General features: G+C 40.1%; 10 protein-coding genes across 10 annotated transcripts; 9 read left to right on the top strand and 1 right to left on the bottom strand.

Annotated features, from left to right (window-relative positions):
* Window positions 1-231: 231 nt before the first annotated feature.
* Window positions 232-3,397, top strand: PHYBLDRAFT_172700 (hypothetical protein; the record flags this gene model as incomplete). Its single annotated transcript, XM_018436855.1, has 3 exons — window positions 232-263; window positions 338-520; window positions 586-3,397. The coding sequence occupies 3 exons, from the start codon at window positions 232-234 to the stop codon at window positions 3,395-3,397; spliced, it is 3,027 nt and encodes a 1,008-aa protein (XP_018286883.1).
* A 401-nt stretch (window positions 3,398-3,798) lies between these two features.
* Window positions 3,799-4,206, top strand: PHYBLDRAFT_172699 (hypothetical protein; the record flags this gene model as incomplete). The annotated part of the gene is made up of 1 exon (XM_018436854.1): window positions 3,799-4,206. The coding sequence occupies one exon, from the start codon at window positions 3,799-3,801 to the stop codon at window positions 4,204-4,206; it is 408 nt and encodes a 135-aa protein (XP_018286882.1).
* Window positions 4,207-4,609: 403 nt separating this feature from the next.
* On the top strand, window positions 4,610-6,061 carry PHYBLDRAFT_66951 (hypothetical protein; the record flags this gene model as incomplete). The annotated part of the gene is made up of 5 exons (XM_018441713.1): window positions 4,610-4,681; window positions 5,171-5,291; window positions 5,436-5,488; window positions 5,531-5,634; window positions 5,917-6,061. 5 exons carry the CDS (start codon window positions 4,610-4,612, stop codon window positions 6,059-6,061), a joined length of 495 nt encoding a protein of 164 aa, XP_018286881.1.
* Window positions 6,062-6,897: 836 nt separating this feature from the next.
* PHYBLDRAFT_149851 (hypothetical protein) lies at window positions 6,898-7,928 on the top strand (the record flags this gene model as incomplete). The annotated part of the gene is made up of 3 exons (XM_018432355.1): window positions 6,898-7,157; window positions 7,359-7,692; window positions 7,746-7,928. The coding sequence occupies 3 exons, from the start codon at window positions 6,898-6,900 to the stop codon at window positions 7,926-7,928; spliced, it is 777 nt and encodes a 258-aa protein (XP_018286880.1).
* Window positions 7,929-8,063: 135 nt separating this feature from the next.
* On the top strand, window positions 8,064-10,246 carry PHYBLDRAFT_149850 (hypothetical protein; the record flags this gene model as incomplete). Its single annotated transcript, XM_018432354.1, has 6 exons — window positions 8,064-8,205; window positions 8,275-8,333; window positions 8,440-8,570; window positions 8,946-9,524; window positions 9,579-9,777; window positions 9,932-10,246. 6 exons carry the CDS (start codon window positions 8,064-8,066, stop codon window positions 10,244-10,246), a joined length of 1,425 nt encoding a protein of 474 aa, XP_018286879.1.
* A 2,342-nt stretch (window positions 10,247-12,588) lies between these two features.
* Window positions 12,589-13,319, bottom strand: PHYBLDRAFT_149849 (hypothetical protein; the record flags this gene model as incomplete). Its single annotated transcript, XM_018432353.1, has 3 exons — window positions 12,589-12,695; window positions 12,790-12,995; window positions 13,297-13,319. The coding sequence occupies 3 exons, from the start codon at window positions 13,317-13,319 to the stop codon at window positions 12,589-12,591; spliced, it is 336 nt and encodes a 111-aa protein (XP_018286878.1).
* A 281-nt stretch (window positions 13,320-13,600) lies between these two features.
* On the top strand, window positions 13,601-15,115 carry PHYBLDRAFT_188480 (hypothetical protein; the record flags this gene model as incomplete). The annotated part of the gene is made up of 3 exons (XM_018439517.1): window positions 13,601-13,614; window positions 13,759-14,219; window positions 14,789-15,115. The coding sequence occupies exons 2-3, from the start codon at window positions 13,863-13,865 to the stop codon at window positions 15,113-15,115; spliced, it is 684 nt and encodes a 227-aa protein (XP_018286877.1). The 5' UTR covers window positions 13,601-13,614; window positions 13,759-13,862.
* Window positions 15,116-15,486: 371 nt separating this feature from the next.
* On the top strand, window positions 15,487-15,951 carry PHYBLDRAFT_149847 (hypothetical protein; the record flags this gene model as incomplete). The annotated part of the gene is made up of 2 exons (XM_018432352.1): window positions 15,487-15,640; window positions 15,773-15,951. The coding sequence occupies 2 exons, from the start codon at window positions 15,487-15,489 to the stop codon at window positions 15,949-15,951; spliced, it is 333 nt and encodes a 110-aa protein (XP_018286876.1).
* A 107-nt stretch (window positions 15,952-16,058) lies between these two features.
* Window positions 16,059-19,261, top strand: PHYBLDRAFT_172694 (CCHC-type zinc finger transcription factor; the record flags this gene model as incomplete). The annotated part of the gene is made up of 5 exons (XM_018436853.1): window positions 16,059-16,354; window positions 16,669-17,298; window positions 17,390-17,429; window positions 17,551-17,827; window positions 19,191-19,261. The coding sequence occupies 5 exons, from the start codon at window positions 16,059-16,061 to the stop codon at window positions 19,259-19,261; spliced, it is 1,314 nt and encodes a 437-aa protein (XP_018286875.1).
* Window positions 19,262-19,362: 101 nt separating this feature from the next.
* On the top strand, window positions 19,363-20,196 carry PHYBLDRAFT_66945 (hypothetical protein; the record flags this gene model as incomplete). The annotated part of the gene is made up of 1 exon (XM_018441712.1): window positions 19,363-20,196. One exon carries the CDS (start codon window positions 19,363-19,365, stop codon window positions 20,194-20,196), a length of 834 nt encoding a protein of 277 aa, XP_018286874.1.
* Between the last annotated feature and the right edge of the window lie 3,372 nt (window positions 20,197-23,568).

The following is a 23,568-nucleotide window of genomic DNA, read 5'->3' as shown; positions in this document are numbered from 1 at the left end:
TTTTTTGCATGATTAAAGATATGATACCTTGAATTAGTTTACGTTTTTCTACATCTTTCGTTCCAAAGATTTTTAAACATGGAAAATCACTTCACAACAAAGAGGAACACATTCCTCACACCAACGGCTACAGACAACTGAACATATGTGTGCACCGTCTGCGAAACCAAAAGAGTGTTAGGGTCCTTGCAAGGCCTCAGAAGACATTATACAAAAAAACATCCAAACGAAATGGGGGAGTATGAGAAACTTCTAAAAAGAAGGTAAGTTAATCCTAAAAGTAGGATGAAAAATACTATGTAATGTAAAGCTGAAATTGAGCATACCTTAACATTAGACCTGCTATGTTTGATGGCCCTTCTTCTTCTGCAAGCACTGCCACTGCCACTACCACTGCCACTACCAACCTGAACAGTAATAATGGACCTGCCCCAATGGAATTTATTATTGAAAACCCTCAGGACACATATGGCCATGAAATCTCTGACGAAGACGAATATAGTGATGATTACATTCTATCGTAAGTAAAAATTAGTAATGCAATATTGAAATAGATAATAACCTGGTTTTTTTTTTGCTGAACAGTGATTCATCAGATGACTATGATGAGACCACTGACGACGAAGACACAGACACCAGAGTAGAATATGATAGCCAGGATCATATCGCTAGAGTGGCAGCAGAAATGAGAACCTTCCAATCTCTTTCTCATGCCATGAATGCCTACTCGAACGAAGACAGCAGCAGACAGACATTGTACCGGCCCAATGACTTTGCTGACATTTTTACGGGACCCACCCATCCGTTTAAATCGAAAGTAGAGTTTATCTTACATGCTCTCTTCTATGGCGATGAAGATCTTGCCTCAGAAAGATCTATCAAGAAGATCATGTTTGCCATGAAGATGGTCTTGGACGTCCGTGAAGAATCTGGAGTAGCACTGGATTTTCCGACACCAAATGCTGTGATTAACTATCACAAGCAGAAAAAGAACCAGATCCCTGTTTTTCCTACTGCCAGTTTCGATGTTGTGAACCAAGACAATGAACGACATGTACTTTGGATGAACAAACCGTCCGATTACATCAAGTTTACCATGACATGTCCCGGAAAATCATCTCAAATCTCGGCCCTTCCTGACTTCACGGAAAACCAGCGGTTGAATCTCAACCAAGGCGAAAAGTGGAAGGAGAACCCATTGCTCCAGCACCCGATGATCACTTCAAACGGAATGGACTACTGGGTGGGTGATGTTGTCGAAGTCCAAGGCTCCCCGAACCGGTATCTCCTTGAGAAGTTCTTCACCAAGGACGGATCCATACTTGCCAATGCGTTCCAGGTTTATGGTGGCCACGATCCTCGGCTGAACCATCCTGATGATACTCACTTCCTGCGGTTTGGAAACTCTACGAACTTTGCTGTCTCTACCCTGAAGTATACCATTGAAGTTGATAGGATTATGTCTACTGTTCAAAAAGACAGCGATCTTTTCCTCGGACGTGGTTTCTCTGTTTCTTATTGCCCTGCCGAAATTGTCACCTATGCTCTTACTGGTGTTCAATCTGACTTGTGGCTCAACAAATCCCGTGTTGAAGAATTCAAGAGAAGACTTCCAGGCTCTGGTTTGATGAAAGTGGTTGTCTGCCCACTTAATCTCTATCCCGACGATACCTCCGGTAATTCAACAAAGCAGTACAACAAGTATGACAGTTACTTAATGTACTTTGCTGCGTTGCCACTTGAGACGAGAAACAAACGAGAAAATGCTCTTTTCATTTGTACCTCGAATCATACACTGAATGCCGTTGAGATGTTGCCCCCTATCGTCGATGACCTCGTTAGGCTGGAGAAAGGTATTGAGATGTATTCTGAGGATTATGGTGAAGTAGTTCTTGTCGTTGCGCCCCTGTTGCTCTTTATGGGTGACAACCCTCGTCAATCTCAGCTTGCCATGCATAAGGGAACATCTGCCAAGAAGTTTTGCCGAAAATGCCTCATACCTTCGCCTCGTATTGAACAGGGTTCCATCCCTGACGCTCCGCCGTATTCTCCAGTTGACCACCATGGGTCAGAAGAAAGAACGAGGGATTTCTTGTGCGCCTTTGCCAATGCCGATTCCCAGTCAGAGCTATATCTCAATGGGTGCGAATTGAGTTATATCAAGAATGGAAGTGAGGAATTTCTTAGACTCGAAGCCTTTGACCCTACCAAAGACATGCCTGTCGAAATTCTCCACATTATTCCTCTTGGCCTGACGAAATACTTGATGACTTTTCTCTGGAAACAGAAGATGCTGACTACAAGTGAAAAGGGGAGACTCCAGGAAGCTCTAAACTCTTACAAGTCTTGTAAGAGTTACAGCCGAACATTCAGGAACAAGCTTCGCCACACTGGTTCGTTCGTTGGACGCGATTTCAAGGAATTGATTCAAGTCCTGCCTGGAATTATGAGCAAGCTCTTTAGTGACAAACCATCGGCAAGTTTGTTCATTAAAGCCTTGCATGCATTAGGCCGCCTGTCGTCTTTGGTGTACATGCGTGGAGTCGACCGGTGCCTCGACTACTATATTGCCCAGATAAAACACGCTGTCACTGATGTAACGGATCTGCTTTTTCAACTGGATGTCCAGATTCTCCAAAAAGGATTTTCTAAGCAAGACTTCACGTTCAAGCCAAAGGTCCACCTTCTGCATCATATCACTGACGACATTGTTCGTTTCGGTTCCGTGCTGCAATACGAAACTGAAAACGGTGAACAGTTCAATAAGTTCATCCGCGAACATTTATTCAAGACCAACCGCCATTCCACCTCTCGAGACGTCGCTACAAGATTCGGCAAGCAATTCATCTGTCGGCATCTTTGTAATGGAGGATCGTATGTCGTAGAGAAACCAGCTGGTAATGGAACAAGATCTGTGAGAAGTTCAATTGGTGATTTTGTCAAGCTGGCCCCTGTCAATTTCCCAGGCTTTAATCTCCATTTCTTTGGTTCTCGTGTCAACAGTGACAATTCCGGGTTGTCGACTCCCACTTTGTGCGATACACTTGCAGGTGTTTTTCAATCAAATGGTCAATTATTCCTTGGTCAGGTAAAGATCGTTCAAGCAAGAGACTCTGCAGACAGAATGAGGAAGGCGTTCTTTATGCAAAAGTACCAAATTGTTCCGAACAGCAATGTAAATTGCATCTATACCCCAGCCGTGGTAACGGACAATTACAACAACATTGTGGTTCTGCCCCTTGGAGGCCTGGTTGAAGTCAACAAAGATGTCATCAACATCGTTCAGGCTGTTGATATTCACTTGTCCGTCGGGTCTTCCAATAACCAAAAGTTCCTCAACGTTGCAAAATTCGGCATGTTCTGGTGGATGTTGATGAACATTGCAAAAATCTATTAAAAAAAATGACTTAACAAAAAAAAAAAGTATTTTTCCCAATGGGGTTCGTCCAATAAAATCTCTTCTTTTCCAGCTCTCTTCGCTTCTCCCCCCATTTCAGATTTTTGTACCATCTAAAATTTTATCATGACACTTAAAACATTACACTAATCCACTTTTGGCTCATTTATATCAAATTCGTACACCCAAATCTGAGCCTTAACAGGTTCAACTTAAAATTGGAACTCTAAACCAATATAAACAGCTGTACTGTTAGAAGTTACCATAAATGAAAGAAATGTCAGTAGGTGTATAAAATTGCGTTTGCGAAGTTAGTTTTTGCACAAACACTTTTGGTAACTTTTTAAATCCTGTTTTTTTATCTTTTCTTTCTGTGCAACTACATCATCTGGTGGAGGCTAATGTACCGCAAAGTACCATGCAGACAACAGTTGCTCTACCATGGTATTGTAGGAATTAGCTACCACAACTGTGCTCCATGTGGAGTTTTAAAGAATGATCACTCTCTCGGACCTGCCCTCTCAAAACACAAATTTGAAGTCGAATTTGTTTTCGATTTCTTAATGCACCCGACTTTCTTGACATTTGCTCATTTGCATCAGCAATTCCCTCCGTGCTCAATCGTTGTAACTAACTTCCCGATAGATATTACTATAATTATTGGTTACACACCAAATGCCAAATGGGGCGCTCCTTTCCAATTTGTTTTTGATGATGTGGCGTTTGTCCTCATTCGCATAGCAGATCCATCTGCCTTGCACATCAGAAGACTTGAATCTGAATCTAAACCAGCTCTAGTTATTTTCTAGATTCTTCACCTTTATAACATTACTTCCAATAAACATTACGAAAAATTTATTCCCGTGAAATAAATATCGAATGTAAGTAAACTAAGACTTTTTCTAGATTTTTTTTACTAGCTGTAAAACTACAACAGCCCAGCCTCAAGACAAATACTTCTTGAAGAATGCGAAACAGAAAGCGATCAACTACAACTCGTGTTGTATTTAATAAAAAAAAATAAGAGAGTTAGAGAGAGAGAGGGGGGGGGGGGGGGGGGGGGGGGCGATCCAATTACTGGCAGAAAAATAGACTACTTTGACCTTGACTTAGACAAAGACAGTTAAGTAACAACATTATAAGGCAAAAAAAAAAGGATAAGCTGCTCAAAACCAGGGAATATTACTTACGTATTGGTTTTTCTCTTACAGTATGATGGAAGCAGCATACACGACTGCCTCTTTTCACTTCGCTAGCTCTATTATTGTGCTATTCCCTACCAAGGTGTGTTTCTTTTCCTTGTAAACCCAAATAAAAAAAATGGTTTTTATTTCTGCACTGATATTGGTTGGCTAGTCTCACAGCCAATTTAACTGTTAATTTAAACTCGGAATATTACAAGCTGTCAGAAACAGAAAGGACAGCATGGCTCAAATTCTTCGCATAAAACACCACACAAAGTCTTACTCCTCCATCTTTTCTTGGTAGTGGAGCTGTTTCAGAGCTGGTAGTTTTGGGCCCTTGGCGTTTCTTGAAGACAGCTTAAAGCAGAACGTATATGTTGATACTTTGGCACTAAACATCTTGTCATGGATCAAACAAAATCCGACGCAGCAAAATCAAAAAACACCTACGATTTAAAAAAGTCTGTGTCATACAGCTGTTATAATGGCGCCTATACAAAGTGGTGGAATTATAGTCATAATATCAAAGATTTTAAGTGCTGGACTGCTCAAAATCCATATATCAACTCTATTAAAATATGTTGGATAGGCTCTTGAAGCCGGCTTGAGTAAAAAAGGGACCGATATACAAAGTGTGAGTGGTTTTGAGCTTGTAGCCCAACGAGAGTGCAAGAGTATAGGTCTCGAATTTGCTTTGCGTTTAAAGGGGAGTATTTCACCAAGATAGCATACAGCAATTGACACTAAAATAGCAAGCATTGATATGTTTATATATTCCAAGTCTAAAGCCCCTAGTAATAGCCATTGACGCTAAGTTTCATATTGAATATAGGCTAATTTTTTTCTTGTATGAGGAACTTATTCTCGGGGGGCCAAAACATTGCTTTGTGTCAGTGTAGAAACTCAGGTTTGTACTGTTGTCAAAAAATATTAGTTTTATTCCAATTAGGGATCTGAAACCAAAAGAAACAAGGTCCTTGCCTACTGTACTGAATTGGTCTTACTAGTAATCACTTATGATGAATTTAAGACTTTTCGTATCTATAGTCAACCGTAAGTGTAAAGAAAAGTTTATGCTTACACAATCTAGCAAGTCCTAGTGTAGGGTATTGCTTTATGTGAGAAAGTAAAAAGACTTTGACTTATTGAGAAGAGTGTCTGAAGTCCTATCATCAGCCTCATATTTGAATGCTTAAATTTTGTTCTGACTAGGTAGGCACAGAAACAATAAAAGTGTTGATGTTGACTGACATGGATAATTTTTAGTCTTTAAGTGATTATACTGTATTAAGGAGAAGACTTAATAATATGTTTCAATTTTAAAGATTTTATTAGTTGCTGCTATTCTAAAGAGAGAGAGACAGACAGACGATATCAATATACCGCCCATCTATCCATTTTTTTAAAGGAACAGCGAGGCTCTATTACTGCAAAAGTGGATAAAGATTTCACAGTCTGTTTTTGGTTTTTGGTGTTTTAATCTTTTGAATATATATAAAAAAAAGATACTATGCTAGTACAAGAAATCATAACTTGTAATCACAATATTCTAAAAAAGGTGGGATAGATCGAAGTTTTATTTTATCTGTACCTAGAGAGATAGAATAAGCTGATCTGGGTGCAGTTATAAACCCTTCGTCCTATTGTTAGTACTCCAAATTGTAGATGTCCGAATGAGCCATAATACTCTTGTTCCCAATCATGGTTCTTTTTTACATTATCTAAATATAAGTATTTATTTGTTTGAGGGTGGTCAATTGGTCAAACCTTTGAGAAGGTACGATATCTTATATCAAGTCGTTTTTTGAAAGGGGGCAGCTCAACTTTCATCTACGATCGTATGCTTACAGAATAATAATACTAAAAGAATATTGGATTAAAGAGCAATGACAGTCATTACTCTTTGGTGGCAAAGACTTTTTAAAGTTCGGATTAAAAATAAAAGTGATCTGTAGGCCATATTTACACGTCTTGGAATAATATAACTATTCAATCATAATGATTTTTTTTTTACTTGTGAGTGATACCTAGGATACAAAACACTCGATATAGCTTGAGTAACAGTAACACGCTTACCTTTTTATATTTACAAGCAGAAATTCATTATTAACCTTTAAATTGGTTATTACCTTTAATGTCTTTTTCATTATTGTTACTTTATTCCTATCATAAAAGACAACACGATTGGCAGGCAAGAATTTTAAACTCTACACACATTTATCCTATACTCTTGTAAGTATACCATCCCTTCCAATTGGCACTTTCAAAAGAACTGTCCAAACCTCATATCTCTAGTCCACTGTGGATTAGAAGATAATGGACGAAGCTACCCCATTCCTAGTCCTCACTATCAAGGCATTAATAAAGACAACTGAATGGAATCCTGAGCTCCTTAGACCCCTACAAGGCCTTGTTATTAAGGTCTACATAATAGTCCCCTACATATTCCTTACCGAGCTGGCGCGCGACCCATTTTTTGGCCTAAATGGATGTAGTAATCAACCATTTTTTGCCAAGGTGTTTCTTTCGTTCGTCGACCGTAACACTGACTCCTCCGGAATAATAGAAAGAATAAGGTAGAACCGCGAGCTCATTTCCCGCCACATCAACACCTATATTAATAACAGCTCCTACACCCACATCTCCCTCCTAAACACCCACCAAATTGATATGTACTAGGCTACAAAAATCAACACTGCCTACATAGTCAATGTCAAGCCGAGGTTTGGCCAGCATCTCTGCTGAGTGATCAATATCTTGCTCGATATAAAAATAAGACAGCGAGAGCTTATCCAACACTTGCGTAGACGAGGAGCAACCGAGGAACGAATGAAAAAAATATTAACAGAGCATATCTTCGAACCTGCTAGGATGTTTAAAGAAGGGGTGTCAAGTCACCAAATTGAAGATATCTTCACCGAAGAGAGATACAGAAATGTCTTCATGGCAGTTTCTCCCATCTTGACAGCCTATCCGAAAATATATGGGCTCAAACAGGACTTTATTTACTATGACTCAAAGAATCTTTTCCCGATCACTTCCTCAAATTCTTGCATATTGCCCAGTTCCTTGAACATCTTGGACATAGATCCTCCGACCTTCTCCCTCTTCGTCAATCCTAATCACCATGCTACATGCAAATTAACACTAAAATACTGTGCCAGAAAGTCCTGAGAGTAACTTTGAGAATATCAATGAACAAACTAGAGCTGTGGGGAAAAGTGTTAGGTTTGGACAGCAAGAATTTCTTTGAACAACAGAATGGTACGATAAAATTCAGAGGAGCAATCCAGATTGATGGTGTTGGTATTTCCACTCTGAAGCAGGCCCAAGACACTACCAAATAGCCAAATATCAGAAGGTCTAGCACAATTGACACTGAAAGTATTTCCTAAATTCATGCCCTGTCCCCAGAATAGCAGGAAAAAGTCCGTGGACGTTATGTCTTTATCGATCCTGGAAAAAGAGATATTTTATACAGCATGCACGAGGAGTCTACGGTGGAAACACCCCACACATCGGGACGAGCCAATAACATCGCCGACTTTACTTTTCATACTTCAGTCAAAGCAGCAAACTCCTCAACCCTCAATTCCTTTTACTCAAACATGAATTTTCTGTTTGGTTGATCGATGAGTATAATACCTCTAAACAATGTCCTTTGTGCCGCCAACCATCACTTCTAACCTTCAGGCAAGCCCTTAACCCTCAACCATATCGTCGCACTCGAATGCCAGCTGCGACACACCATAGTCTCCTAAGATAAATATTACAGGTGCTCCATTTTTATGTTCATTATTCTTATGTTCTTTTAGCTGCACCAATCTAAACTGTTCGGAGAATATGGATCTGTCACAGGTTAAGTATCGTTTGTGGAGTCAAGATCTTGCTGTTGCCTTGAACTTCCGGCATATACTTAACCATTTAAGTCATACTGTTAGAATACCTGAAAGACTCGCCGAAATTATTAAAATTGGACGTACTAGAAGGTAGGCAGAAGAACATTTCCAGGAGGGTCGTCGTGTGAAACAAATACTGACAAAAATTCAAAGAAAAAAATTGTACCCTAATATCACCATGGATCCCTGAGGAAACCAATATATAAACTATTACATTCTTTGAATAATTTTATTATCTTTATTTTTGTACTCAGTTGAAAAGTAGGGAAAGGTGTTTTATTTTGATTGTTAAAACATCATGAGGCAAAAGTAGGATACTTTAAAACATGGCATTATTTTTGAACTACGATAATTGTAAAAAAGGGGAGAAAATTCAGTGCTTAATTAAAAGTCCCCTATAGAACACACTTTAGCCACTGAAAATCTTGCACAAAACTCATTAAAATCGCCCTTTTTTTACTGTAGTGTGCTCCTACATAAAAAAACAACAACACTGCATGTGATCCGCATTCTTCCAATTATTACCGCAGACATAGGCAGAATACGTTCAGAGGTGATCAGATTCTTTGCGCACGGACGATATCTATTTGTTCGTTTTGGCTCGTGTACTCGTCCGATACGAGAAGGTGGCTTTGGGGTCCTCAACCCACAGACACAGTACTATTTGTTACAAACTCGATGGATCCTTCCATTACTCGACCAAGCCACCCCTCTGGAATTTGCTGGACCAATCCTTTCATATCTTCTTCGACAGTACTATGACACGAGCGACCCACTCCTCCCCGTAGTTTTTCCTGAGCTGCGGTCATCACGCATCAATTCCTTTAGTATATTTCCTACTTTTTTTCGGGCTATGAAAATTTTGCAACTCTCTCTTGAATGGTCAACCATTAACCGCGCCACCGCACAGGAGCTGCCACTCAGCGCCGTTTTCGACCCCTCCTACCCTCTCCCGATATATGTCTCATGTGGTAAACTGCGCGTAAACGATGCCTTCTCTTATTATTACACCATTGGGTGTATACGCCGGCGTCATACTAATAAGTAAAGACGAGCGAGGCCCACCATTTCCACGCTATTTAACCTTCTGGATCACAGAGAACTCTACTTGCCTGAGTGGTTCTCGCTGCTCACAGTCTCTCCACCGCGGGATAGTAATTCAAGAATGGCCTCTTTCTTTCCGACTTCACCTCGCCACCTCCAAAATTTCCTTTCATCAGGGATAGGTGACGTCCCCCAACTTCACAACCTCTCTGCTAAAGTGATCCGTGCATATGTACGACCGCCCCTTGCACAAGTACCACCTCCTTTCCCACAAGCTTAACCTGCACGTTGGCGTCGATTTTGGCAGTCGAATCTCCCTCTAAAGATATATACCATTTGGTGGCGATTGATGCATAACAAAGTCCCGAGCCGACAACAGCTATTCAATCTTAATGTTGCCTAGGTAGATGACCCATACCTCTTCTGGGCTTGCTAGCATAAAAGGTCAATATGACACCAAGCTACAACTCGGTTCCTGGACACTCCTGTCATCTTCACATTTAACCACCTTCTTCTCCGCTCTTCCCTGCAGTCGGTTAAGGTCTGCAATACCACTGTATCCTCACATATTGTTCTGGGATGCACTCTCGGTGCAATTTGGGGAAGCTCACTTCCAATATATATTCAACGACGTCCCATTTGTCAACAGCCGAGTTGCTGCTATTGCAGTTTTGCACACTAGAGGACTAGAATTAGAAGAACATATTATAAGCACTACTTGACTTCTTAACTTTCTCGCCTTCGGGTTGATGTTTCATTCAATAAATACTACAAAAAAATCACTACAAATAGGGTTAAGGAGTCCTTTCCATTAGAGAAACAAGATCCGCAACACCATTCTATTGTCCTGGCATTTATTATACTTATCATCCTTATCATTCTTATCATCGTTGCTGTTACTTCTTTACCTTTGTTTCCACAAAAACGTGCTTATTGCCTTTTGTTGTTTTTATCGTTGGTCAAATTCTTTTGTTTACTCTCAATCCTTTATCGGTGTTTTTGACAATTGAATTATACTGATATGACCAAAACCGATTTCTTGCTGTTTTTCATCATATCAACCGAAATAAGAAATTAGCCATCAAGCCTCATCCTCTGGATCTCTCGCTATTTCTCTATTTATTTATATAAAAAACATAACGAAATATTCGAGACAATCATTACCTTATGTTTAATGACAAGCAACTTCGCATGTATTCAAGGTGATAATGAACTTGGCAATTAAGACAAATGACTACTTCAATACAATCACTCTTAGCAGCCAAAAAAAAGAACAAAGTCTACATTCTCTTGTTATTACTATTACTATTATTTCCGACAGTGGGTATGAAACTTTAAGACAACGGCGGAAATCTTGGATGCTCTTAAACCTGGAAATCGTATTTTCAAAAGAGAATCATTCCTACTTCCAATGGCAGCCTTCTTTATTTTCATAGATTCCATGGCATCTATATATGATGTAGCCTTGAATATTAAACTGATACTTTTCTATTTTTCTTAAAAAAAAAGTAATTAAAATATATCAAAATATCCTTTTTTTGAAATTATATATATATTTGGTGTGGACCGACTAATGGTGTTCCCCAGCATACGAAGCAAATTCATCCCAAGTAGAATAATTTTTCAATCTAGAGATCGAAATTTAACTCAGAAAACAGTCAACTGTCCAAAAACGTAAGAGCCAGAAGCTACAGCTAAAATGCCCTGTACAAGTAGCATATTATAAATGGTCTTCTCCAGCATACGGGGCAAATTATTTAAGAATAGGTGCTCGCCACCACCCGGAAATTTTTCAATTTTGAAGATTTAAGCACTGGGCGTTCACATAGTTGCGGTCGACCGATTTTTTTTCCCAATTTTAGGCAAAAAAATTATTCCAAAAATGGGCAACAAATTTAAGTGCATCCCCAGCAAAAGACAGGGGATGCACTAAAAATCGCTCCTTTTATAGAATATTTAATCGACGACATCTTTTTAAGCTGACGAGTCTTTGTCTACTTTTTTGCTGAAGTCTTAAAGCACTTAATTATTTACATCATCTGCATATTGCTCTTATTTTTTAGGCATCTCTGATAAAGAAAAGGTTGTTATTAAAAAATCAGTAAAGTTCATTTTTTGAAGCCTTTGAACTGACTATTATTACTGTTATTCATGTTTGTAAATAGATAGAAAAATAAAAGTTTATTAGGGGGTATTTTAGTAAAATACAAATATTATGTGAAACTAACCTCGAGTGACTCTTGTTTTCAATTTCAGAAGCTACTATAAACAGTAAAGAAAATTAAGGCGGTCGACCGTTAAAAATCGGTCGACCACAACTATGAGAACGCCTACTGTTTTTTGTTCCCAATCTATAAAACCCCTCAAAATAATCAGGATCCCAAAAGGGAACAAAATTTCAAAAAGGAAAGGGATATCGACGATTTTGAAGTTACAAAATACATCTACTCAAAATAATCAGGGTCAAAAAAAGGAAATCTAAACTACCACCACTCTTTTTTTGGGTTTGATATTTAAAAAAAAAAGATTACTAGGAGAAAAATTAGTTATTTTAGTATTTCTATTTACTCTTCCAAAACGAGACAAGAATAAAAAGCAGGTTATAATCCTTTTGGGATATTTGAGATGACATTCAATTTTCGATATCGATATATTTACAGGTGGTGGCGAGCACCTTATGCAGGAGAAGACCATTAACGACACTATCTATAAAGGTGAAAATATTTCTATTTTGGGTTTTTCTAGGTTTTGCACACTTTGGTATATATGAGACCCAAGAGAACTGCGACAGAAGGAATAAGAGAAAAAAAACAGAAACGTGACTGATAAAACTCACTTAGTGGGGGGAGAAAAAATAAGGCGACTTAAAATAAGAAAGACTAAGCTGGGAGAAGACAAAACAAGGTGAGGAATCAATAAGCAAGCTTATTTATTCTATCACTATAGCAGTGACACTGGCACTCCCTGGAAGGCCAGGCGAAAGGTTTCGGTCTTCCAAATATTTCTCAAGGCAGACGGGAGAGAGGGGAAGGCAGAAGGCGAGGAGACATTGGCGGTGTAGCTTTTATTTAAACTGTTGGTATTCATGTTCGAGTTTGTGGGCATGTGCCAGTTCAGCAATGATCTGATGGTCCAAAGGATCAAAATCTGCCTTCCCATATACACCAATGTCTGCGAAGAGCTGAATGATTTTGTCCTTGAAATAGTTGTGCACAGGGAGGGAGGGAGTGTCACGTTCCAGGAACACACTGTCTGAAACACGTACCTGTTGGATTTTGGGTGTTCTCAAGAGCTTCCGTACTTGGAAGTACTTGAGGTGGTGGTGTCAGGGCAGATATACAAATCCATGAGCAGATGGCCCACTTTCTGGTTACAGGGCGTGGGAGGCTTGGGAAGTGTTGAGCTAGGGGTGGTTGGGTTTCTTGCCGGTCGCCTTCTTGGCAGCAGCTAAAAATGTGGGGAGTGATAAACCTACAAAAAAAATTAAAAAGTGGCGAAAAAGGGTAAAATGTTTTAACACTCATCCGATAATACGACTTACATCTTTAGCCTTTTTCTATCTTTTCTTGAACTTTCGGTCTGTTCACACCATGTTTTATTACATCTTTTGGCTCTTGTAATTTAGAACGTCTATCATGTCTTATACTTAGATTCTACGGCTGTTTTTTCTTTGTGTTTTCTTTTCTTTTCTGTTAGGCTATGGTCTTTGTAAAGATATTTTTAAGCATAGAAAAAATAGGCTTTTTAACTGTGACTTTTGTTTGCAGCTTACTCAGCATTCAAATCCATACGCATTTTATTCTGGCCTTTTTATTTTATTTTATTCCAGTTTATTTATTTATTTATCTGTCTGCCTATCTGCTTATTTATTTATTACTTTTTATTTTATATTTTACGTTTTATTCTTATTACATTATGCCAAAATTGAACATTACTCCTGAAGAAAGAATTGAGAGGAGAAGACGGTACATGAGAGAGTACCAACGCAATCGTCGACATACTGCGCGAGTAGAATTAGAAGAACGTCAGGCTAAAAAACGAGAGGAGGCTACCAAATTTGCACGAAGAGATTACATGAGAGAATATCGGCGTAAGCATCGAGAGGCTATTCAATTAAAATTAGAAGTAGAAAAGACAAAAAAAAATGACGATTCGAAATCAAATCAGAATGTGCAAGAGAATTGTATTGAAGTTCCTCAGCATAAATGTCACCGGACTGAACAAGTAAATGTAGAAGGAGCTAAAGATAACAATAAAGAAGAAGCTGAAGCTGAAGCCAAAGTGGAAGTCGAAGTTGGCGAACAAGAAGAACCCACTAAAGCTTCACGAAAACTCTATATGAGAGAATATCGACGCAAACGTCGACAGGCGGCACTATTAAAAGCAAGAGAGGAGGAAGCGAGGCAACGTATTGAGACCACAAAAACGTCACGAAAGTTCTACATGAGAGAATATCGACGCAAACGTCAACAGATGGCATTAGTAGAAGTAGAAGATACTAAGGCTAGGCAATGCGAAGAGATCTACGAAAATGTACGAAAAGAGTGTACAAAAAATGAACCGCGTAATGGGCAACAGGCTACACAAGCAGAAATGAAAAAGATAGAAGAAGAGGGTGAAAACTCTCGAACACAATATATGCAAGAAAACCGACGGAATCCCCGGCGAAGAAGAATAACTGGCATTAAAGGACAAGTTATAACAAGACGCAAACTCAGTGAACTTGATATAGACAGTTGGAGTAGTAAACAAACCAAATTATGAATCGGTGATTATAGAGAAGGTTTTGGCTGTATGTATACGGATATTGCAAAAGTCTCTTGTAATGTCTGAAAATATAGTTGTATCTTTAGTCGAATCAAACGGCTATGCAAACAGATTATGGCTGTACAGATAGTGTTGTTCGGAAAATGTTTTCGAGTGATTATCAACCATAATATTACAAAATATCTTCTTCAATGAAAATACCATAAACAAAATTGAATTGTTCCACATATAGCTATATTCCTGAACAAAAATAAAAGGAAAGAATGAAATAAACTGCTACAGACTTAGAATCTAGATCATTACATATATTTCATATTCCAAGATTAGTGTTTTCCATTTTCTTTTGTGATCATATATTTTGATATATACATATACAAACCCATATACAAGAATTTGTCAATATGAAATTGAGATAACCCTTTTTAACTGAATCAGATAATACGATCAATTTTTACTTGCGCAATTTTCACTTTCTTTTTATCTCACTATAAGTATAGTGGTCACTCAATAATTTGAAGGCCAATGTGGAGACTAAGAGCATCCACAGCGGTATATGTAAGAGTGACACGGTTGTGGTGCAATTACCGACTGAGCCAAGGAACAAGGGAAACGGCGTGTCCGTAAGAAAATGCCCAATTCGTCTCTTGTACCTGTGTACCAAAGACCGTTTTCAATTTTTTACCTCGTTCTATCATTTCTTGTACTCTTCTCCAAATTACCCTACTTTACTATTATCACCTTTACTGCTCTCACCTCTTTCCTATGCTGATTTCAAATATGACAGCATCTTCTTTACATTTCCTCTTTTATCATTCGCTGGATAACTCATTTCAACTTCTACCCATCGTTTCTCACTTTATTATCTTCATTTTACTATACTCTCGTTTACCATATTACTAGTCTCACTCTTTCAACAATGACGCATTCTACCCTTTTGTTTTCTTCTTCCTTTAAAAAACCGTCCTCCTTCGAAATATTTTTGTTACAAGATTGTCTATAAAAGCAATCAGTTTTTCCACTTAATAAAAAATTATCCATATCTGGGATCTAATTTGTCTTGAAAGACTTAAGTTGGTAATATAAACAGACGATTAATACCAGTATTTTGGGGTTAAGATCGTTGTTAGTTATTATTTACTGAAGTTATTTGTTTCTTTGACCGTTGGTTAACTTGCACAACACAACCAACACACACATGCGTCAAAGTGGAGGTCGTGCCAAGGATATCATCTTTATCTTATTACTATTACAACAACTACTGTGTGTGCTTCCTACTATGTCTACTACAACATCCGCAAACCGATCCCAGATCACCAAGTTCCTTGCTACCCCTGAGTCCTTCACCGGTGGTCCCGAAACTGATACAACTGCTTAGTTAACACACATCAGCCATATCCACAGAGCAATTGGCCTGAACGATGAAGAAATTCTACTCGTAACTGCAACTCACCTGAAGAAATCTGCTGGTCGTTGGTGACTAGTCAATGAATCCCAAATCACCACCTGGTCCGCTTTTAACGAAGCATTCAAGAAGCAATTCATTGCCAAACATCTGGAAGATGTCTGGTGGCAAGAACTCGAAGGCATACAACAAAGTCCTTTCAATCAATCAATGATGTTGCGTTTCGTCTACAGAAGTTATTCAGCTTTGTCGGTCTAGACAGCAAACCTCAAAGAATCAGGATACTACTAAGAACCATACATAAAGATACTGCATATGAAATCGAAAAGTGAGGCACCCCTTCCAAATGGGAAGACCTGATTGTCATGACCCGCAAGTTTGAATTTATCGAAGAGAAGTATGACAAATCCACAGAGTTCGAGTTTACAACACTACAATTGCGGTACAGTCCTTCTCAGTCCAATTCCAACAGTTCAATTCATGGAGCTCTGTCAGAACTCGCCAAAGAATTCAAGGCCCTCAAGATTCATTTGGTCGACACCAAACCTCAATTCCAGCAACGGGTGATGACTTGCTTTGGCTGTGGTGAAGAAGGTCACAAACGTCCGGATTATCCAAAGGCCAATCAACAAGAGTCTTCAGAAAAAGACAGTGGGCGTCAGTAAGTGGGAACACTGACGTTGGTTTCAAATCCTTCCAAGATGTATGAAACAATTATGCTGAGAACAAAGAGAAAAATTCAGGAGTGATGTCCAAAGGACGATTGGTGGGTGATTCCAAAATGATGTCCAAAGGGCGTATGGGGGAGAGTAAGGCCAACAAGGCTAGAGTCAATTTAATGGAGTCGGCGGCAATGTACACTGTAGAGAAGCAATCGAGAACTGATGCATCAATAAGTCAAGCAGGACCATCGGCCAAGCATAAAGGAAAGCAAGTAGACAATCAATTTATCTAGTGGCTGCTGCCAGATCAAAGAACCTCACAACGGGTTTCCCCAATCCCTACCACTGGCAATCAAGTTCCAACCCCAATGATGGTTGACACTGCCCCTCCTGTAGCAAAGAAAACATGTCGGCCCCCACGTTATCTACCAGTACAGTTGCGTAAGAAAACGATCTGGGACCGCTTACAGACACTAGATTCAGGATTATCCATGGCAGATTGGCTGGCAATGGACAAACTAGCCGCACAAGACATCAAAGATGGCCTCAGATTTATATTCGGTAGAAAGAAAAAAGTACCAGTAAATATCAATTTAGTAAGGGTGGAAGAAGAAACAAGCAAAAGTGATAGCGAGTCTTTCAAGGGTACAGAATCCAGTTACTTCAAATCAGATGAAGGCGAAAGAGGCTCAGACACAGAGAGCGAAGGCTATGGAAGTGATGATACTGTATATGACAATAAATACGATTACAAAAAAATCTCCACAAGCCAACCCCTGCAAGCTCCCATTCTCATCAACGGCCACCTCATCCTGGCCATCTTCGATTCAGGGGCCAGTGTATCAGTAATAAGTAAGACCTTAGCAGACAAGCTTCAACTTCTTCCAAATGCCTTCCCCTTTCAAGTTTGGATGGTGAAGCCCATGAGCCCTGCGAAATCACAGTAAATGTCTCAATCCAAGTAGCTGGGAAGTTAAGACCGAACACTATGTGTATAAAGAATAGTAACACTCACCATGATCTCTGTCTGTTAGGAATGACCTGGTTCAGGTCTTATGGCATCCAATTAAGTCTGTAAGATGCTACTATCATTATTTCTACCAAACACAGAGCTGGGTACATAGAGCTACAAGGGAATACTCAGGAAAAGGATCATTCTGCAGTCCCTGTCTTCTCGATTAGCATCCGAAAGTAGATTGTCGGTGAAGAAGAGAGTGTGACAAAAGGTGAAGGATTATTGAGTTATGGTGAAGAGGTACTCTCAGAAGGCTCTTTGGATGATGAGACGCATGAGGTTCTGGAGGAAGTGCGCAAGCTACTAGCTGACAACCACGATGTTTTTGCAGAGGTTTCTGGTCTGGACCGCGTTAATCTCTTAGAGCATGAGATCCCCACTACTAGTATTGTACCAATTCGTTCTCGCCCTTACCGTTTGATCTGGGAAGAAGACCTCTCCTTAAAGAAGGAACTCGGTCATTTGTTGTCCTTGGGACTAATCCATCCTTTGCGTGACCTCTGGACGTCCCTGGTTTTCTTCGTCCCTAAGAGGGATGGCGCCCTGAGATTGGTCGTGGACTACTGAAAGCTTAACCAGATTACTATTAAGGATTCCTTTCCATTACCCCACATTGATGACCTGTTGGATTCTTTGGGTAAAGCAGCTTACTTTTCTATCTTAGACGCAGCTAGCAGTTACTGCCAAGTTTCTATTTCTCCTGAATCAATCAAGTGTACTGGTTTTGTAACCCAACAAGGAACATATGAGTTCACCATGATACCATTTGTTCTCACCTCTGCCCCGTCAACCTTTCAAAGAACTATGTACATGATTCTGGGCGATTACATTGGGAAATTCGCATACATATTTATTAACAATACAATTATTTTTTCTGCTTCCTTGGCCAAACATGTCTATCTCCTCGCTCTGGTCTTAGCAAAGTGTCAAGAAGCCAACCTCAGTCTAAAGAAAAGCAAATGTTTCTTCGCGCATAGTTCAGTCAAGTATCTTGGCCATGCTGTCTCTCGTGGTGGTCTCTCCTCTTGCAACCGAAATGTTGAAAAACTATTGGCTCTAACTGTTCTCAAGTCCACCAATGATGTACACGCCTTTTTGGGAATGGCCAGATACTATTGTCGTTTTGTACTCGATTATGCCAAAGTAGTGCAGCCACTGACTAGACTACTCAAGAAGGACCAACCCTTCATCTGGGTAGAAGAACAACAGATGGCCTTCAAGAAACTGCGATATGCCTTGATCACTCCACCAATCTTGGATTTTCTTGACAAAGTCAAGATCCAGATCTTAATCACTGGTGCTTCACTTAAAGGACTTAGTGCCATACTATTGCAAGCCCCAGTGAATTCCCTAGATCAGAAGACCGTCATATCATATGGTTTGCGAGCTCTTCATAGTCCGGAGAAGAACTATGCTGTCACACACCTAGAGGCACTGGCCTTGATCTGGGGCACGTCTCGTTTCCATCACTACTTGGCTGGTCGTAAGTTCATATTGAGGACTGATTATTCTGCTCTTGTTTACATCGTAAAGAACCCCAAGCCGTCTCTAAAGTTGTCTCGTTGGTCTGCCACCTTGATGGAATACGATTTTGTGATTCAGCATCAACCTGGCAAGGATAATCCAGCAGATGCTCTGTCTCAGTTGTTGTCAGAGAGTTGACTATCTTTGGATTCCCTTTTGTTGTTGTGGCTAACTTATTTTTTTTCATATTCTTCCTTTTTCTTTTTTCCCTATTGCTAATCACTTTCCCATTATCCAAGAATTTCTTTTCAAGTTGCGACAATTGTCCATCTTACATCTCTTTTTACTTATGATAGTATTATTATTATTGTATGTCGTACCTAACACAATTGGTGCTGACTCTGTTATGACTACAGATGTGGTATAGGCTCTCCGAGCCACACTTTTATTTTTTGAAAATATATAAATTAATAAAGTTATCATTCCCCTTGTTCCTCATATCTTTCCAAGCCGCGCACCGTGGATTAAATGAATATCAATGAACTTTCACCCGAACAAATCCTTGAGCTTATTAAGCTTGGACAGCAGGCACAACAGAGACAACGAGATTACAACGGAGATAACCTCCCAGAAGAAATCCTCAAAGATTTGGACGAGCCTTCAGCGAAAGGTCTCAAGTCGAACATTATTCGATTCACAAAAGACACCCTCCAATTTGAGGGTAGAAAATGGACAAAGTCAGGAGCGATCAACCAGATTTTCGTCCCTGACCTCAAGAAATACACCGTGGATGCCCATCAGATTGTACAAGGCAAATACAAAGATGGCGACAAACTTCAAATTGCCGGAAGAGCAGCAAGTGAAGTCTTCAACGACCTCAAGTATATTAAATCACAACAAAGTAGTAACAAAGACGCAGCCGATTTCGATGAACTCATCGAAAAAGTCAGGCATTTGGCTGTCTATGCGTTCGCAAGTGGAAAAACGCTGGACGAAGATGCCAAAGAACTCAGCATCCGAGCAATTAAGCTCCCCACAAGAGCAAGATATCTCGAAGATGAAGATGACAACGACAAAGACATGGCCTTCGATCAGGAGTGGGTGGAGAAAATCCAACAAGCAAGATACGAAGAATCTGTTCTCCAGAGTGCTGTCAGTAACAAGAGAGGAGGATATTCCACCAGAGGATACTCCAATGGAGGTCATAGAGGCAGAGGAAGAGGCCGTGGAGACAACTTCTTTAGTAGAGAACAGTCCACTTGCACACAAAAACCTTTTTTTGGGAGAGGAAAATCGAATCCAACAGGATTCAATACTCACCAGAGCCCATCAACAAACAACAATTCTCTCAACCAGCAATAGGGAAAGATCATCTAGTATCACAGCTAGATTATTCAATGAATTTGCCAGAAATGGATCAGAACACATCAGCATCAGTCTCACAAAACCCGTCAAACTTAATCTCGGTTGCACAACAACACTACAACATACCAACAGATGGAATTCCTCCAGGAGGACGATTGAACAGATTTCTATCCGTCTGGAAGAATGTCATCAACCAACAATGACCAATAATGGTAGTGGAACAAGGTTACCAAATACAATGGACATTGCCCCCCATTGCTTGGAAAACCAAAACACTGTCATTACCACCCAAAGACCAGAAAGAAGTAGATTTGGCGGTAGAGAAATTCAAGATCTCTGATGTGATAGAAATATCACCAACACAGAACGAGGATTACCTATCCCAATTCTTTATTGTCAGGGAAGCAACCAAATGCAGACCCATCCTGGACTGCAAGAGGATCAACCAGTTTATCCAGTGCTATCACTTCAAGATGGAAGGTGTACCTGCCCTGAGGGACATAATAGAGCCAGGAGACTTGATGACCAAGATAGATCTAACAGATGCATACATTGTTGTACTAATACACAAGGAATCCAGACGATTCCTCACGTTTAAGCACAAGAATATAGTTTACTAGTACAAATCTCTACCATTTGGAATGAGTGTGGCCCCGAGAGTATTCTCAAAGCTCATGCAATATGTGATGGAACCTCTTCGGAAGGAGGGAATACGCCTGGTATATTACTTGGACAACATTTGTATTTTAGCAAAAACCAAGTCGGAGATGGAGAAGCACTCATCTCGAGTACTCCAGCATCTAACATCTCTAAGATATCTGATCAACTGGCAGAAGAGTGTATTAATACCTTCGTACAAACAGGAATTCCTAGGCTTTCAATTCAACACCAAGGCTATGGACATCAAAGTTCCAAAGAAGAAAATGATAAACTTGAACGCCTGAGTCAAACAGGCATTTACACAAGTGAGATTGTGCCGATGGATTGCCAGCTTGATAGGGAAAATGATGGCCATGATTCCGGCAATAGGGGAGTCACTGCTGCACGTCCGGTACATGCAGAGAGATTTATCAAAAGCACTTCAAGCAAAAGCAACAAGATGGGAAGCAAGCTGCCCTTTATCTTTGGAAGCACAAAAGGAGTTGAACTGGTGGGTCAAAAACGCAGAAGCCACAAACGGATTGCCAATCAGAAAACCAATACCACCACCACCAACACTCACAATACATGTCGACGCATCCGACTCGGGCTGGGGAGTCTCATCCCAGATGATCCAAACAGCCGGATATTGGACAAGAGACGAAAAAGAAGATTCGATCAATGTCAGAGAGCTGAAGACAATCTTGATTGCACTACAACTGCATGCAAGAAAATCCAAAAACTCCAGCATAATAATATACTCGGACAACACAACAGCACTGAAGTATGCCTACAAATCGGGAGGAACCGCATCAGCGATACTGCAGCAACTGGCTCTGGAGATATACCAGATATCCAAAAGCCACAATCTCACCGTACAGTACCAACACATAGCTGGGATAGACAATGTAATAGCCAATCGTCTCAGTCAACAAGCCACACCGATTTACGAGTGGAGTCTACCACGGACATGGTTCCACCGGATTCAACAACAATTGAGGTGGAAGATGACGATAGACGCTTTTGCAGCACGGCACAACACGAAGCTACCAAGGTTTTGGAGCCTATTTCCAGACCCAGAAGCAGAAGCTCAAGACGCATTCTACCAAAACTGGTTACGGGTAGGACTATACTTACACCCACCGTGGAAGTTGATTCCCAAAGTATTGCAACGAATTCAGGAACAGAAGGTGAAGAAAGCGATCCTAGTGGCCCCAAATTGACCTACCCAATTTTGGTGGCCGATGCTTCTACAGATGAGTATTGCTCCACCGATGTACATTCCAATAAACAGGACATGGTCTCTAAGCGCATGGATATTATCTGCAAGAAACAAGAGATAGATGGATTAGATGACGAGATTATTGATTTCCTTTCTCAGTCCACCAGAAGTAGCACACAAAGAATATATGATAGTGGATGGAAGAGATGGGTTGAGTGGTGTGCACATCAAACACCAGAAGTCATACCAGAAGAATATCAACCAATGCAAGTAGTACGATACCTTTTATCAATAAAACATCAGTTGCCCCAAACACTAAATGTAGCAAGGTCATCCTTGGGATCCGTATATCGCATTACACATCCTACCGAAATTCCACTGGCAGATCATTCTCTGATCCAAAACTTCTTCAAAGCAAAGAAACGAACAACATTTAAATTACCCAATATCAGCAACGAAACATGGGATGTACAACCAGTATTACAGTTATTGGAATCTTGGGGACCAAGCGAGAATCTTCCTTTAGGAAAATTACAACAAAAGACCATTATGCTTTTGTGTTTAGCGACAATGTGGCGACCTAGATCGGATATGGGCCGCCTACAGTTTCGAGACGTCAAACTACAGTACAATGAAAAACTAGAACTAGTAGGAGTTACGTTGATTGCACGGGAGCCAAAAGAGGGTCAGGCCAAGTCCTCAAAGTTAGGAACTATTCGCACTCCAGAAATCTGCCCAGTTTTGACCTTGGATTGGTTTGTGAAAAGAACGGCCATGACTAGGGAGAAGTTAGAAATAGACCACACTCTTTTCTTGGGATATATTGACTCGGATAAACCGACACCCGTAAAACCGACAACAGTAGCCAACTGGGTGACCAACATCTTAAAAGAAGCCGGGATTGATACCAGGAAATATACAGCACACTCCACAAGATCAGCTGCAAGTACTCATGCAATACTGCAAGGAATACCAGTAGAAGAAGTCAAATGGCATGCCAACTGGAGTTCGTCGAGTAATACATTTGAGCAATATTACTTTAAGCCAAATGAACAACATTCCAGAGGAGCACAGATTACAGAAGCCATATTTGTGCCTAGTACTGAGAACAGTACCACATCTGTAGTCGTAACGGAGTCAACACCAATTGTGTTAGGTACGGCATATAATGGGGAAGTTGACGAAGTGAAGACGAAAGATGTGGTAGCTACCCGCCGCTGGTACTCAAGATTATTACCATTTTGGCTATTATTTATTATTTTCCATATACTTACCAGACATTTTCCCTTCCCAATTATCACATCAATAGCAACAAATATGACTAGCTTAGCATGGAAAGATATGAGGAACAAGGGGAATGATAACTTTATTAATTTATATATTTTCAAAAAATAAAAGCGCGGCTCGGAGAGCCTATACCACATCTTTCGTCTTCACTTCGTCAACTTCCCCATTTTTTAAAACCCCCCTAAAATTTCGCGAGTCTGTAACCACTTTTGTTATAATAG

The sequence above is a fragment of the Phycomyces blakesleeanus genome (assembly GCF_001638985.1).
Source record: "Phycomyces blakesleeanus NRRL 1555(-) unplaced genomic scaffold PHYBLscaffold_23, whole genome shotgun sequence".
NCBI classification, from domain to species: domain Eukaryota; kingdom Fungi; phylum Mucoromycota; class Mucoromycetes; order Mucorales; family Phycomycetaceae; genus Phycomyces; species Phycomyces blakesleeanus.
This window is presented reverse-complemented; position numbering and strand designations above follow the sequence as displayed.